Here is a 17,715-nt window from a genome sequence, read left to right as displayed (position 1 = left end):
GTCCAGTGTTTACAAATCGTCCTGTTGACAGAACTACTGCTGCTCAAGTGACCCCAGAATTCGACCTTACAACTAAAGATCAGACACAAGCACGTGCTTTCTTCTTTCCTCTTGACTACTCATGAAGACCTTAATTCTTGAATGGAACAAATCTTTAACAGACTTCAGTACTCATCAGCAACATTATTATTATTTTATACTGTGAAGCCATTTTAGGTGTGATGCATTCGTAGAAGAATCTCTTAAATTCAATGGTTAGTGTAAAGTATAGTGTTAAGTTTAGGTTGGAAACTTATGTGGAAGAGATTTTAGCAGTTAGGTATCTTGAAAATGTATAGGTGCATGATATGACATTCTGTCTTTGATACTTAACTGACCATACCTCAAACAGTCTACTAAATTAAAGAGCAACTGTATATGTATTTTATATATTTCTCAATGCTGTCCTTCATTGAAATCTATTTTTTACTCTTAACCACTCCATTGCCTTTTGACCCTTATTCATCATGAGTAAATAGTGTGTTTGTGTCCAAAGATATCCTTCTAGGAGCTGTTCTATTAATGTTGTATTATCCATCTGTTCCACTATAGAACCAATTGTTCCTGCTCATGACATTACAAATCCTACAGTGATCAGAACCTCTCTTGCTCCAACCACATCAAAAATTGACATTTCAACTGAAAGTCAGACACAGTTGTCTTATTTCTTTGTGCCACTGACTATACTCTGTTTTTTTTCCATCTGTCCACCCGCCTGTGGTATTTGCGTATGGTAACACTGCGTCCCGGGCTTTAGATAGTTGCACTATGTGTAAGTTTTAGGTAAATAATAGGATATCTGGGTGTACATTTGCAACTGAAAAGTGTTTTAATAATTTACTGTATGCGAATTACACTGTTAATTTTACAAATAGGATATTGTTATTATTGTTGAATATAAGCTGAATGTAACTATCTAAAGCCCGGGACGCAGTGTTACCATACGCAAACAGCAAAGGCAGGTGGACAGATGGAAAAAAAACGAGTATAGTCATGATGACCATAAATACTGAGTTTCTGTGTCTATACTTCATCTTGAATAAACAATATTTCTGCTGCCAAAAGATCCTATAAGTAGTGCTGCCATTAATGTAATATATGCTCACTGTTCTGCTATAGAAATGGCCCCAGGTCCAGTGTTTACAACTCGTCCTGTTGACAGAACTTCTTCTGCTCAAATGATCTCAGAATTCAACCTTACAACTAAAGGTCAGACACAAGTGTGTGTTTTCTTTATACCACTTGACTATTCATGATGACCTTAAATACTTAGTAGCACCAAAACTTAATAGACTGCTGTACTTGTCATCTATATTAGTATTATTATTATTATTATTTGCCATACTGATCCATGTTTGGATGAATCCCTTAAATTTAAAATAAAGTGTAAAGTACAGATTTAGTTAGGATAGCAATTAAACGGAATTGCTGGTAACAGTTAGATTTCTGTTGCCAAAAGATCCTTTGAGTAGTTCAAAGATTAATGCCATATACACCTTCTATTCTGCTATAGAAATTGCCCCAGGTCCAGTGTTTACAACTCATCTTGTAGACAGAACTACTGCTGCTCAGGTGACCCCAGAAATAATCTTTACGACTAAAGGTCAGACACAAGAACGTGCTTTCTTTATGCCACTTGACTACTCATGAAGACCTTAATTCCTGAATGAAACCAAACATTAACAACCTTCAGTACTTATCAGCTACATTATTATGATTATTTTATACTGTGAAGCCATTTTAGGTGTGATGCATTCGTAGAAGAATCTCTTACATTCAATGGTCAGAGTAAATTACAGTGTTAAGTTTAGATTGGAAACTCATGTGGAAGAGGTTTTAGCAGTTAGGTATCTTGAAAATGTATAGGTGCATGCTGTGATATTTTGTCTTTGATAGTACTTAACTGACCCTGCCTTATCAAGAAGTTTAACCCTCAATGAGTCTAATGAATGAAAGAGCAACTCTATATGTATTTTATATATTTCTCACTACTATGCTTCATTAAAATCTAATTTTTACTTTTAACCACTCCAGTGCCTTTTGACCCGTACTCATCATGAGTAAATAGTGTGTTTGTGTCCAAAGATATCCTTTTAGCAGCTGTCCTATTAATGTCATATTCTCCATCTGTTCCACTATAGAACCAATTGCTCCTGCTCTTGACATTACAAATCCTACAGTGATCAGAACCTCTTTTGCTCCAACGACATAAAAAATTGACATTTCAACTGAAGGTCAGACACATTTGTTTTACTTCTTTGTGCCACTGACTAGTCATGATGACCATAAATACTGAGTAAAACTGGAATTTAACAAATTTCTACACTTATCATTATCGTAATCAACTACATTACGTATAATGGCTATTTTGTTACTAAGCAAAAACTCCTATTACCAGCCATCCGTTAATGCTATTTACTCGTTATATCCACTATAGAACTTGTTATAAAGTCCCTGACTTTATAACAATTGTCAGAACTACTCCAGCTCAATGACTCCAGGAATCAACATTACAACTGGAGATCAGACACAAGCATCGTTTTTTCTTAATGCCGCAGATTAGACACAAGTGAAATGTCATTCTTAACTCTCTCATCATCTTTGGACAGTCATTCATCATGAGAGAATCATGTCTTTGTGACCCAAAAAAATTCGTTTTAGTGGATATTTCATTAATGACTTATACTCTTTCTCTTCTGCCATAGATGACCTTAATTACTTAGTAACACCAAAACTTGATAGACTGCAGTACTTGTCATCTATATTATTATTATTATTATTATTATTATTATTATTATTATTATTATTATTATTATTATTATTATTATTATTATTATTATTATTATTATTATTATTTGCCATACTGATCCATGTTTGGATGAATCCCTTAAATTAAAATAGTGCAAAGTACAGCTTTAGTTAGGATGGTAATTAAATGGATGTGAGGACCAGAGATTAAGACAGGCACAGACGGATAAGTAGAACAGACTTGCACCGAGAGCAGAAATGACTCTGAGACAGCAGATTTGTGTTTTCTTACAAACATACATTTAAAGATAATAAGGCGTACAAATAATGGAATTACATGTGTTATACGTCAGCGGAAAGGCCGCGGAACGCTTTATCGGATGGAAGTAAGAACAACGCGACTTGATGATTGGATACAATAAAAATAGGGAAAAGCGTTGTCCTTACAAATACTCCCCCTCAAGACAATGATTATGGAATAATTATTGGATGAAAAAATATCTTGGAGGCAGGAAGCGACCCCGTGTCCTTGTGACACTTGTTGTGGGGCAGCATCGCGTGTAGAGTCCTTCTGTGTTGCTGGCTGACAGGATGCCTCCCCTGGCGGTTGCCTGGAGTTTTTTACTGTCGGCTAGGGCGACCAAGACTGTGAAGAGCCTCACTGTGTGTAGTGGCGGCCTGGGACAGGCCGTGGGGACACCCAGGTGCGGAGCGGAACCACAGGTGAGCAGCAGCGTCAGCAGGTCAAGGAAACCCACAGGTAGTGGCGTCTGCAGGCAGGGGAGGCCCACAGGTGTGGCAGCGGTGTCAGTGGGCTGAGGACTACAGGCGATGGCGTTGGAAGGGTGAGCAGGTCCACAGGTGTAGCAGCAACATCAGGCAGGCCGAGCGAGCCCCAAGACCAGGAGCGACAGCAGCGTCGAGGGTTTGAGGAGGCCCACAGGCAGTGATGTCAGGGGGGCCGAGCAGGCCCACATGTGCGGCAGCAACGTCGGGTGGGTAAGGCAGGACCCTGGGTGTAGCAACGGTGTCGGGAGGTTGCCTGGGGACTCGCAGGTGTGGCAATGGTGCCGGGGGAAGAACCAAGGAGGCCCGCGGGTTCAGCGGGTTGAGAAGATATCTGGCGTCCCCCGGGTGAGGCTAAGGAGGCCACGACGTCGGATGGATGCTTCTGGACTGCCACCTGAATTTTTGTGCTGGCCGACCAGCACCCAGCTACCCGTCCTCAAAAATAAACGCCAAAACACACTGGGAAGCTATGCCGTGATTAGTCCGTTAACGGCGTTGGTGTCGTCCTCACAATGGAGTTTTCAGAGACCTAAACTGTGGCGCTGTATTGAGTCCGCTAAAGGTTCTCTGAAGGTGAGAGCCATAATTAGTCCATTAAAGGCTGGGCCTAGACCGCTGTCACCAACTCCGGGAGGTCACCAGTTGTGAGGACCAGAGATTAAGACAGGTGCAGACGGATAAGTAGTACAGACTAGCACCGAGAGCAGAAATGACTCTGAGACAGTAGATTTGTGTTTTCTTACAAGCATATATTTAAAGATAATAAGGCATACAAATAATGGAATTACATGTGTTATACATCGGCAGAAAGGCCGCGGAATGCTCTATCGGATGGAAGTAAGAACTACGCGACTTGATTAGATACAATAAAAATAGGGAAAAGCGTTGTCATTACACGGAATTGCTGGCAGCAGTTAGATTTCTGATGCCAAAAGATCCTTTTAGTAGTTCAAAGATTAATGCCATATACACCTTCTATTCTGCTATAGAAATTGCCCCAGGTCCATTGTTTACAACTCATCTTGTTGACAGAACTACTGCTGCTCAAATGGTCTCAGAATTCAACCTTACAATTAAAGGTCAGACACAAGAACGTGCTTTCTTTATGCCACATGACTAGTCATGATGACCTTAATTACTGACTTACTTACTTTATCTTTCCGCCACTGGCCATTGGCATAAGGCTGATACAGTTCCTCTCCATCTGTCTCTATCCCGAGCCATTTCCCTTGCTTCCTCTAAGTTTTGGATTTCATCCTCAAGATCCCTGACAATTATGTCTATCCACCTCGTTTTTGGTCTGACCAGCGGTCTTCTTCCTATTTGTACTGCTCCCAGTGCTCTCCTGGGGTCTCTATTCCCATCCATCCTCTCAACATGTCCAAACCATTTCAGCCTTCCCCTCTTCAACCTGGTACTGACTGGCCTTTGCCAGTCAGTACCAGGTTGAAGACTAAACAGACTTTAGTACTTATCATCTTTATTAGTGTCATATTATTATTCTTTGCTATGCTACCATTCCAGATGTGGTGAAGTTTTAGATAAATTCTTAAATTAAATGTAATTGTAAAAGAGGGGTTTGTTTAGGCTACAGACTACGTGGAAATTTTGCAATTAGATATCTAGGAAGTGTTCTGGTGCAGGCTACGATATAGGGTCTTCATTAGTTAATGGACTTTGTACCTTATAGAAAGCCTGGCCAGAAATGCATCTCGTAAGCTTATGTGGTTCTGTATTTGTATTTTATATATCATCGCTATACTTCATTGAACTTCTATGATAAATAATATTTCTGTTGCCAGTGCCCAGGTGGACGAGCCATACATCAGGACTGGTAGTACTACTGCATTGAATATTCTCATCTTAGTTTTCAAGCTAATTTCATGCCTTGACCAAACGTTTTTTCTCAGAACCTCAAAAGCTCTTGCTGCTCCTAGTTTTCTTCTTTGTATATCTTCAATTTGCCTCCCGTCTGCTGTTACTACACTTCCCAAGTAAACAAAATTCTCAACTTGCTTGAGTTCCTGTCCTCTGATTGTCATATCCTCCATGTGCACCCAATCATCATCCTTACTCACAACCATGATCTCGCTCTTCTTTGTGCTGATGTTCAAGCCAAAATTCTGTGTCTCTGTCTCCTTCCTCATTACCATACCTACCAGCACCAGCCACGTATCCGCAACCAACGCAACATCATCAGCAAAGTCCAAATCCATAAAAACTTCTCCACCAATACTAGCCCCTCTGTTTTCATTCTCCATCACTCTTCTCATTATATGGTCAATATATACATTAAACAAGGTGGGTGACATAACACATCCCTGTCTTAGCCCACTTCCAACTGGGAACCAGTCACTTTGCTGTCCATCCAGCTGTACACAGCTGCACACTCCTTAGTACCACTTCTTTAGTATCCTTATCACTTTCAGTGGTATACCATAGTGTTCTGCCACTCTCCACATTCCATCTCTCCATACTGAATCATACGCTTTCTCCAAGTCTATAAAAGCACAGAATATTGGCTTTGCATACTCCCATCTCTTCTCAATTATCTGTCTTAAGGTGAAAATTTGATCCACTGTTGACCTTCCACTTCTAAAACCACACTGCTGTTCTCTAAGTTTCTCTTCTACTATAGGTCTTATTCTATTAAGTATTACTCTCATGAATATCTTCCCTGGGACTGACAGTAAACTTATGCCCCGATAGTTACCACACTCCCTTTTGCTTCCCTTATTTAATTACTGAGTAACACCAAAACTAAACAGACTTTAGTACTTATCATCTTTATTAGTGTCATATTATTATTCTTTGCTATGCTACCATTCCAGATGTGGTGAAGTTTTAGATAAATTCTTAAATTACATGTAATTGTAAAAGAGGGGTTTGTTTAGGCTACAGACTACGTGGAAATGTTGCAATTAGATATCTAGGAAATGTTCTGGTGCAGGCTACGATATAGGGTCTTCATTAGTTAATGGACTTTGTACCTTATAGAAAGCCTGGCCAGAAATGCATCTCGTAAGCTTATGTGGTTCTGTATTTGTATTTTATATATCATCGCTATACTTCATTGAACTTCTATGATAAATAATATTTCTGTTGCCAAAACAAATCCTTTTAGTGGTGCTCCCACTGATGCCAAATACTGCTTCTATTCTACTGTAGAAACAATTGCTCAGGGTCCAGTGTTTCCAACTCATCCTGTTGACAGAACTACTGCTGCTCAATTGACCCCAGAATTCGACCTTACAACTAAAGGTTAGACACAAGCATGTGCTTTCTTCTTTCCTCTTGACTACTCATGAAGACCTTAATTCTTGAATGGAACAAAACTTTAACAGACTTCAGTACTTATCAGCTACATTATTATGATTATTTTATACTGTGAAGCCATTTTAGGTGTGATGCATTCGTAGAAGAATCTCTTAAATTAAATGGTCAGTGTAAAGTACAGTGTTAAGTTTATGTTGGAAACTTATGTGGAAGAGATTTTAGCAGGTAGGTATCTTGAAAATGTATAGGAGTGTGATGTGACATTTTGTCTTTGATACTTAACTGACCATACCTCAAAGAGTCTACTAAATTAAAGACCAACTGCATATGTATTTTATATGTTTCTCAATGCTGTGCTTCATTGAAATTTATTTTTTACTCTTATAACCACTCCAGTGCTTTTGACCCTTATTCATCATGAGTAAATAGTGTGTTTGTGTCCAAAGATATCCTTCTTGCAGCTGTCCTATTAATGTTGTATTATCCATCTGTTCCACTATAGAACCAATTGTTCCTGCTCATGACATTACAAATCCTACAGTGATCAGAACCTCTCTTGCTCCAACCACATCAAAAATTGACATTTCAACTGATGGTCAGACCCAGTTGTCTTATTTCTTTGTGTCACTGACTATGCTCTGTTTTTTTCCATCTATGGTGTTTGCGTATGGTAACATTGCGTCCCTGGCTTTAGATAGTTACGCTATGTGTAAGTTTTAGGTAAATAATAGGATATCTGGGAGTACATTTGCAACTGAAAAGTGTTTTAATAATTTACTGTATGCGAATTACACCGTTAATTTTCGAAATAGGATATTGTTATTATTGTTGAATGTAAGCTGAATGTAACTATCTAAAGCCTGGGACACAGTGTTACCATACGCAAACAGCAAAGGCGGGTGGACAGATGGAAAAAAAACGAGTATAGTCATAATGACCATAGATACTGAGTTTCTGTGTCTATACTTCACCTTGAATAAACAATATTTCTGCTGCTAAAAGATATTTTAAATAGTGCTGCCATTAATGTAATATATGCCCTCTGTTCTGCTATAGAAATGGCCCCAGGTCCAGTGTTTACAACTCGTCCTGTTGACAGAACTACTGCTGCTCAAATGATCTCAGAATTCAACCTTACAACTAAAGGTCAGACACAAGTGTGTGTATTCTTTATACCACTTGACTAGTCATGGTGACCTTAATTACTTAGTAGCAACAAAACTTAATAGACTGCTGTACTTGTCATCTATATTAGTATTATTATTATTATTATTTGCCATACTGATCCATGTTTGGATGAATCCCTTCAATTTAAAATAAAGTGTAAAGTACAGTTTTAGTTAGGATAGCAATTAAACAGAATTGCTGGTAACAGATAGATTTCTGTTGCCAAAAGATCCTTTGAGTAGTTCAAAGATTAATGCCATATACACCTTCTATTCTGCTATAGAAATTGCCACAGGTCCAGTGTTTACAACTCATCTTGTTGACAGAACTACTGCTGCTCAGGCGACCCCAGAAATAATCTTTACAACTAAAGGTCAGACACAATAACGTGCTTTCTTTATGCCACTTGACTACTCATGAAGACCTTAATTCCTGAATGAAACCAAATGTTAACAACCTTCAGTACTTATCAGCTACATTATTATGATTATTTTATACTGTGAAGCCATTTTAGGTGTGATGCATTCTTAGAGGAATCTCTTAAATTCAATGGTTAGTGTAAAGTACAGTGTTAAGTTTAGGTTGGAAACTTATGTGGAAGAGGTTTTAGCAGTTAGGTATCTTGAAAATGTATAGGTGCATGCTGTGATATTTTGTCTTTGATAGTACTTAACTGACCCTACCTTATCAAGAAGTTTAACCCTCAATGAGTCTAATGAATTAAAGAGCAACTGTATATGTATTTTATATATTTCTCACTACTATGCTTCATTGAAATCTAATTTTTACTTTTAACCACTCCAGTGCCTTTTGACCCGTACTCATCATGAGTAAATAGTGTGTTTGTGTCCAAAGATATCCTTCTAGCAGCTGTCCTATTAATGTCATATTCTCCATCTGTTCCACTATAGAACCAATTGCTTCTGCTCTTGACATTACAAATCCTAAAGTGATCAGAACCTCTCTTGCTCCAACGACATAAAAAATTGACATTTCAACTGAAGGTCAGACACATTTGTCTTATTTCTTTGTGCCACTGACTAGTCATGATGACCATAAATACTGAGTAAAACTGGAATTTAACAAATTTCTACACTTATCATTATCGTAATCAACTACATTACGTATAATGGCTATTTTGTTACTAAGCAAAAACTCCTATTACCAGCCATCCATTAATGCTATTTACTCGTTATATTCCACTATAGAACTTGTTATAAAGTCCCTGACTTTATAACAATTGTCAGAACTACTCCTGCTCAAATGACTCCAGGAATCAACATTACAACTAGAGGTCTGACAAAAGCATCGTTTTTTCTTAATGCCGCAGATTAGACACAGGTGAAATGTCATTCTTAACTCTCTCATCATCTTTGGACAGTCATTCATCATGAGAGAATCATGTCTTTGTGGCCCAAAAATTCGCTTTAGTGGATATCTCATTAATGACTTATACTCTTTCTCTTCTGCCTTAGATGACCTTAATTACTAAGTAACACCAAAACTTAATAGACTGCAGTACTTGTCATCTATATTATTATTATTATTATTATTATTACTATTTGCCATACTGATCCATGTTTGGATGAATCCCTTAAATTTAAAATAGTGTAAAGTACAGTTTTAGTTAGGATAGCAATTAAATGGATGTGAGGACCAGAGATTAAGACAGGTGCAGACGGATAAGTAGTACAGACTAGCACCGAGAGCAGAAATGACTCTGAGACAGTAGATTTGTGTTTTCTTACAAACATACATTTAAAGATAATAAGGCGTACAAATAATGGAATTACATGTGTTATACGTCAGCGGAAAGGCCGCGGAATGCTCTATCAGATGGAAGTAAGAACAACACGACTTGATGATTGGATACAATAAAAATAGGGAGAAGCGTTGTCCTTACAAATACTCCCCCTCAAGACAATGATCATGGAATAATTATTGGATGAAAAAATATCTTGGAGGTAGGAAGCGACCCCGTGTCCTTGTGACACTTGTTGTGGGGCATCATCGAGTGTAGAGTCCTTCGGTGTTGCTGGCTGACAGGATGCCTCCTCTGGCGGTTGCCTGGGGGGTTCTACTGTCGGCTGGGGCGACCAAGACTGTGGAGAGCTGCAATGTGTGTGGTGGCGGCCTGGGACAGGCCGTGGGGACACCCAGGTGCAATGGCGGCGTAGGTTGGGCTGAGGAAGTCCCCAGCGCTGCAGCGGCGTCCCGCAGGTAGAGCGGAACCACAGGTGAGCAGCGGCGTCAGCAGATCGAGGAAACCCACAGGTAGCAGTGTTGGCAAGCAGGGGAGGCCCACAGGTGTGGCAGCAGTGTCGGTGGGCCAAGGACTACAGGCGATGGCGTCGGAAGGGTGAGCAGGTCCACAGGTGTAGCAGCAACGTCAGGCAGGCCGAGCGAGCCCCAGGACCAGGAGCGACAGCAGTGTCGAGGGTTTGAGGAGGCCCACAGGCAGCGATGACAGGGGGGCCAAGCAGGCCGACATGTGCGGCAGCAACAGCAACGTCGGGTGGCAATGGCGCCGGGGGAAGAACCAAGGAGGCCCGCAGGTTCGGCGGGTTAAGAAGATATCTGGCGTCCCCTGGGTGAGGCAAAGGAGGCCACGACGTCGGATGGATGTTTCTGGACTGCCACCTGAATTTTTGTGTTGGCTGACCAGCACCCAGCTACCCGTCCTCAAAAATAAACGCCAAAACACACTGGGAAGCTGTGCCGTGATTAGTCCGTTAATGGCTTTGGTGTCATCCTCACAATGGAGTTTTCAGAGACCTAAACTGTGGTGCCGTATTGAGTCCGCTAAAGGTTCTCTGAAGGTTAGAGCTGTAATTAGTCCATTAAAGGCTGGGCCTAGACTGCTGTCACCAACTCCGGGAGGTCACCAGTTGTGAGGACCAGAGATTAAGACAGGTGCAGACGGATAAGTAGAACAGACTAGCACCGAGAGCAGAAATGACTCTGAGACAGTAGATTTGTGTTTTCTTACAAACATACATTTAAAGATAATAAGGCATACAAATAATGGAATTACATGTGTTATACGTCGGCAGAAAGGCCGCGGAATGCTCTATCAGATGGAAGTAAGAACTAAGCAACTTGATTGGATACAATAAAAATAAGGAAAATCATTGTCCTTACACGGATTTGCTGGCAGCAGTTAGATTTCTGATGCCAAAAGATCCTTTTAGTAGTTCAAAGATTAATGCCATATACACCTTCTATTCTGCTATAGAAATTGCCCCAGATCCATTGTTTACAACTCATCTTGTTGACAGAACTACTGCTGCTCAAATGGTCTCAGAATTCAACCTTACAACTAGAGGTCAGACACAAGAACGTGCTTTCTTTATGCCACATGACTAGTCATGATGACCTTAATTACTGAGTAACACCAAAACTAAAGAGACTGTAGTACATATCATCTTTATTCGTGTCATATTATTATTCTTTGCTATGCTACCATTCCAGTTGCGGTGAAGTTTTAGATAAATCTCTTAAATTAAATGTAATTGTAAAAGCAATTTGATGTCTAGGAACTGTTCTAGTGCAGACTGCAATACATGGTCTTCATTAGTTAATGGACTTTGTAACTTATAGAAAGCCTGGCTAGAATTGCATCTAGCAAGTTTAGGTGCTTCTGTGTGTGTATTTTATTTATCATCTCTATACTTCATTTAACTTCTTGGATAAGTAATATTTCTGTTACCAAAACAAATCCTTTTAGTGGAGCTCCCATTAATGCCAAATACTGTCTCTATTCTGCTGTAGAAACAATTGCTCAGGGTCCAGTGTTTACAACTCGTCCTGTTGACAGAACTACTGCTGCTCAAGTGACCCCAGAATTCGACCTTACAACTAAAGGTCAGACACATGCACGTGCTTTCTTCTTTCCTCTTGACTACTCATGAAGACCTTAATTCTTGAATGGAACAAAACTTTAACAGACTTCAGTACTTATCAGCTACATTATTATGATTATTTTATACTGTGAAGCCATTTTAGGTGTGATGCGTTCGTAGAAGAATCTCTTAAATTCAATGGTTAGTGTAAAGTATAGTGTTAAGTTTAGGTTGGAAACTTATGTGGAGGAGATTTTAGCAGTTAGGTATCTTGAAAATGTATAGGTGCATGATGTGACATTTTGTCTTTGATACCTAACTGACCATACCTCAAACAGTCTTAATAAATTAAAGACCAACTGTATATGTATTTTATATATTTCTCACTACTATGCTTCATTGAAATCTATTTTTTACTCGTAACCACTCCAGTGCCTTTTGACCTGTACCCATCATGAGTAAATAGTGTGTTTATGTCCAAAGATATCCTTCTAGCTGCTGTCATATGAATGTCATATTCTCCATCTGTTCCACTATAGAACCAATTGCTCCTGCTCTTGACATTACAAATCCTACAGTGATCAGAACCTCTCTTGCTCCAACAACATCAGAAATTGACATTCCAACTGAAGGTCAGACACAGTCGTCTAATTTCTTTGTGCCACTGACTAGTCAAAATGACCATAAATACTGAGTTTCTGTGTCTTTACTTCATCTTGAATAAACAATATTTCTGGTGTCAAAAGATCCTTTAAGTAGTGCTGCCATTAATGTAATATATGCCCTCTGTTCTGCTATAGAAATGGCCCCAGGTCCAGTGTTTACAACTAGTCCTGTTGACAGAACTACTGCTGCTCAAATGATCTCTGAATTCAACCTTACATCTAAAGGTCAGACACAAAAACGTGCTTTCTTTATGCCACATGACTAGTCATGATGACCTTAATTACTGAGTAACACCAAACCTAAACAGACTTAACTACTTATCATCTTTATTAGTTTCATATTATTATTCTTTGCTATGCTCCCATTCCAGATGTGGTGAAGTTTTAGATAAATCTCTTAAATTAAATGTAATTGTAAAAGCAATTTGATGTCTAGGAACTGTTCTAGTGCAGACTGCAATACATTGTCTTCATTAGTTAATGGACTTTGTAACTTATAGAAAGCCTTGCCAGAAATGCATCTGGCAAGTTTAGGTGCTTCTGTGTTTGTGATTTATATATCATCACTTTACTTCAATGATCATAGTTAACAAACAATATTTCCGTTATCAAAAAATGTCCTTCTAATGGTGTTCCCATTAATGCCAAATACTGCCTCTATTCTGCTGTAGAAACAATTGCTCAGGGTCCAGTGTTTACAACTCGTCCTGTTGACAGACCTACTGCTGCTCAAGTGACCCCAGAATTCGACCTTACAACTAAAGGTCAGACACAAGCATGTGCTTTCTTCTTTCCTCTTGACTACTCATGAAGACCTTAATTCTTGAATGGAACCAAACGTTAACAGCCTTCAGTACTTATCTGCTACATTATTATGATTATTTTATACTGTGAAGCCATTTTAGGTGTGATGCATTCGTAGAAGAATCTCTTAAATTCAATGGTCAGTGTAAAGTACAGTGTTAAGTTTAGGTTGGAAACGACGTATGTGGAAGAGGTCCTAGCATTTAGGTATCTTGAAAATATATAGGTGCAGGCTGTGATATTTTGTCTTTGATACTTAACTGCCTTATCAAGAACTTTAACCCTCAATGAGTCTACTAAATTAAAGAGCAACTGTATATGTATTTTATATATTTCTCACTACTATGCTTCATTGAAATCTATTTTTTACTCTTAACCACTCCCGTGCCTTTTGACCCGTACTCATCATGAGTAAATAGTGTGTTTGTGTCCAAAGATATCCTTCTAGCAGCTGTCCTATTAATGTCATATTCTCCATCTGTTCCACTATAGAACCAATTGCTCCTGCTCTTGACATTACAAATCCTACAGTGATCAGAACCTCTCTTGCTCCAATGACATTAAAAATTGATATTTCAACTGACGATCAGACGCAGTTGTCTTATTTCTTTATGCCACTGACTAGTCATGATGACCATAAATACCGAGTAACACTGGAATTTAACAAATTTCTGTGCTTATCACTGTCATAATCAACTACATTATGTATTAAGGTTATTTTGTTACTAAGAAAAACTATTACCAGCCATCTCATTAAAGATATTTACTCGTTATATTCCACAATAGAACCAGTTGTTCCAGCCCCTGACTTTATAACAATTGTCAGAACTACTCCTGCTCAAATGACTCAGGAATCAACATTACAACTGGAGGTCATACACAAGCATTGTTTTTTTTTTAATGCCACAGATTAGACACAAGTGAAATGTCATTCTCAACTCTTTCATCATCTTTGGACAGTCATTCATCATGAGAGAATCATGTCTTTGTGGCCCAAAAAATTCGCTTTAGTGGATGTCTCATTAATGACTTGTACTCTTTCTCTTCTGCCATAGATGACCTTCATTACTTAGTAACACCAAAACTTAATAGACTGCAGTACTTGTCATCTATATTAGTAATATTATTATTATTGTTATTTTCCATACAGATCCATGTTAAGATGATTCCTTAAATTTAAAATACAGTGGTACCTCGATATACGAAAGGATCAACGTACGAAAAATTCGAGTTACGAAAGCAAATATGAAGATTTTTTTGGCTCTACATACGAAAATAGTTCAGGATACGAAAGGTTGTTGCTGTAAAGTCCCAAGATTTGCCCGGACCACCGATAACAATTTTGAAACTCGCGCACCACCAACTGAGTAGACTCGCCACCATCCTCCCGCTCTCTCATTGGTTCCTTATGCTAGTCACCGCCATAAGATCCTGCTCTCCTATTGGTCAGCATCCCTCCCATTGTGCATTTACGTAGCGGCGTGCTTCTTCAGCCACTCGGCAGCAGCATCGTTATCGTAAGCACACGGGATTCGTTCGTTCTATATGATTTTGTTTATTAACGTTTCGTTAGTGATTTCGTTGTAGTACTACTTTATCGCGTTGTGTGAGAACATTAGTATATTACTACATAACTTAATTACGTACAGTATATACGTAGTCATGGGTCCCAAGAAAGTTGAAGTTCACAGAAAGAAGAGGATGCTTTCTTTGGAGATATAGATGGAGATAATTAAAAAGTATGAAGCTGGCATGCGATTGAGTGTGATCGCTAAGGAATATGGCCGAAATCCGTCAACGATAGGCACCATCCTTAAGCAGAGGGAAACCATCAAAGCAGCTACACCTTCCAAGGGCATGACTATTTTGTCTAGCAAGAGGAGCCACATGTACGACGAGATGGAAAGGCTGCTTCTTGTCTGGATAAAAGACAAAGAAATCGCTGGCGATACGATAACTGAGATGGCAATCTGCCATAAGGCTAGCGCTATTTTCGGCGATTTGATTGCCCAGGCTGAAGATGACGGACGAGAAGGGACATCGACGCCAATCGCAGACTTCAAGGCTTCTCATGGGTGGTTCGAAAAATTCCGTAAATGGACTGTCATCCATTCGGTGGTGTGGCATGGAGAGGCGGCCAGCTCGGACACGAAAGCGGCCAAAGCCTTTATTAAGACGTTCGACGAGATGACGATCAAGGAAGGCTACAGTTCTCAGCAAGTCTTCAACTGTGATGAGACTGGCCTTTTTGCAGGAAGAGAAGAAGCTACCCGGGCATAAGCCTATGAAAGATAGGCTTACGCTCGCACTTTGTTCGAACGCCAGTGGGGATTGCAAGGTGAAGCCCCTACTTGTGTATCATTTGGAGATTCCTCGAGCCTTCAAGGCCCACAAAGTGCTAAAGGAGAAGCTTCCAGTGATGTGGAGGGCTAATGCGAAAGCCTGGGTAACGAGACTTTTGTTCACCGAGTGGGTAAATCTGTTTTTCGGCCCGACATAAAGAAATTCTTGGAAGAGAAGCGCCTCCCTCTGAAATGTCAGCTGTTGTTGGACAATGCCCCTACTCACCCTCCTGACCTCGGGGAAGATATCCTAGTGGAGTATTCTTTTATCAAGGATCTTTATCCTCTGCCTAACACCACCCCTTTCCTCCAGCCCATGGACCAGCAAGTGATATCGAACTTCAAGAAGCTGTATACGAAACATCTTTTCAAGAGATGTTTCGACATCACCGATACCACAAACCTCACCTTGCGTGAATTTTGGAAGGAGCATTTCGATGTTGTGCTATGCACCCGACTCATCGATCAAGCTTGGCAGGAGGTTTCGAGGCGAACCTTGAATTCTTCGTCGTGGAAACTCTGGCCTGATGCCGTATCCGCCCGAGACTTCGAGGGATTCGATGTGGGCGAAGCTGGTGCAGATTCAGGAACAGTTAATGATCCTGAAACTGTTTCGCAACCAGATCTTGACGAGATCGTTGCACTCGGCAAGTCCATGTGGCTGGTCGTCGACGAGGACGACATCAATGACCTTCTCGAGGAGCACCAAGAGGAGCTTACGACGGATGACCTGAAGGAGTTGGAGGCCATGTAACATAACGTCGTTCAAGAAGAGTTCTCTAGCAGCAGCGAGGAGGAGGTGGACGACCCTATGACAATGGCAGAAATTAAGGATGCTCTAGCTGCTTTTCATAAGGTGCAATCATTTGTAGAAAAGAGACACCCCGAAAAGGCTTACACAGGTCGTATGCTTGCGCAGTTCGATGACGTTTGCCTGAGTCATTTTAGGAACATTGTGAAAAGTAGGCAGATCTTCCGTGGATAGTTATTTTTCAAAGAGGCCTTTAGTAGGAGTAAGCAAAATGGAAGATCCAATTGATACTACAAAAAAACAAAGTTGAAAGTGGTGAAGAAATTGAAATTTTGTTTAAAAAAAAAAAAAAAAAAAAACGTAGTAAAGTATAAAAAGTAAAAAAAATGTAAAAAAAAATGTAAAAAAAATTTTCATTTTAAGTTTTTTGCAAAGTTAAGTGTTACGGTTTTGTTAATGTGTTTCGTAAAGTTTAGTCTATGCTTCCTGACATTTTTAATGTGTTTTGTAAAGTTAAGTTTACATGCTATGTAACAAATTTTCTGCCGTTTGTCCTCCTCCTCTGTCGCCACTTTTGGAGATAGCCTCACTCGAAAGGTAAGGTTCCACATTTTACTACATACGTACGTATGTACGTAGAGTATTTCTTGTGTACCATGTACACTAATAAACTTTATTTAGAGGTATATATTAGTAGTACGTATTAAGTTAGGCATTCAATGGTCCAAATTGTTGTATTTCATTGTTTATTGGTCAATTTAGCTTTATTATAAAATTTACTGGGGTGTTTTTGTAGGGTTTGGAACGAATTAGGCAATTTCCATGTAAAATGCAGTTCAAGATACGAAAAGCTAAGGTTACGAAGGCTGCCTCAGAACGGATTAATTTCGTATGTGGAGGTACCACTGTAAAGTGTAAAGTACAGTTTTAGTATAGCAATTAAATGGAATTGCTGGTAGCATTTAGATTTCTGTTGTCAAAAGATCCTTTTAGTAGTTCAAAGATTAATGCCATATACACCTTCTATTCTGCTATAGAAATTACCCCAGGTCCAGTGTTTACAACTCGTCCTGTTGACAGAACTACTGCTGCTCAAATGACCCCAGAAATCATCTTTACGACTAAAGGTCAGACACAAGAATGTCTTTCTTTATGCCACTTGAGTCATGATGACCTTAATTACTGAGTAACACCAAAACTAAACAGACTTAACTACTTATCAACTTTATTAGTGTCATATTATTATTCTTTGCTATGCTACCATTCCAGATGTGGCAAAGTTTTAGATAAAT

General features: G+C 39.5%; 1 protein-coding gene across 1 annotated transcript in view; it reads left to right on the top strand.

The window, feature by feature from the left end:
* The first annotated feature begins 1,160 nt into the window (after window positions 1–1,160).
* The window catches only part of LOC135220605 (mucin-2-like), a 32,329-nt gene continuing 15,774 nt past the window's right edge, over window positions 1,161–17,715 (top strand). The window contains exons 1-4 of the mRNA XM_064257901.1: window positions 1,161–1,248; window positions 1,499–1,642; window positions 6,745–6,837; window positions 7,909–7,998. Coding sequence (XP_064113971.1) covers window positions 1,161–1,248; window positions 1,499–1,642; window positions 6,745–6,837; window positions 7,909–7,998 — 415 coding nt within the window. The remainder of the gene's footprint in view (window positions 1,249–1,498; window positions 1,643–6,744; window positions 6,838–7,908; window positions 7,999–17,715) is intronic.

Source organism: Macrobrachium nipponense, chromosome 20 (genome assembly GCF_015104395.2).
Source record: "Macrobrachium nipponense isolate FS-2020 chromosome 20, ASM1510439v2, whole genome shotgun sequence".
NCBI classification, from domain to species: Eukaryota; Metazoa; Arthropoda; class Malacostraca; order Decapoda; family Palaemonidae; genus Macrobrachium; species Macrobrachium nipponense.
This window is presented reverse-complemented; position numbering and strand designations above follow the sequence as displayed.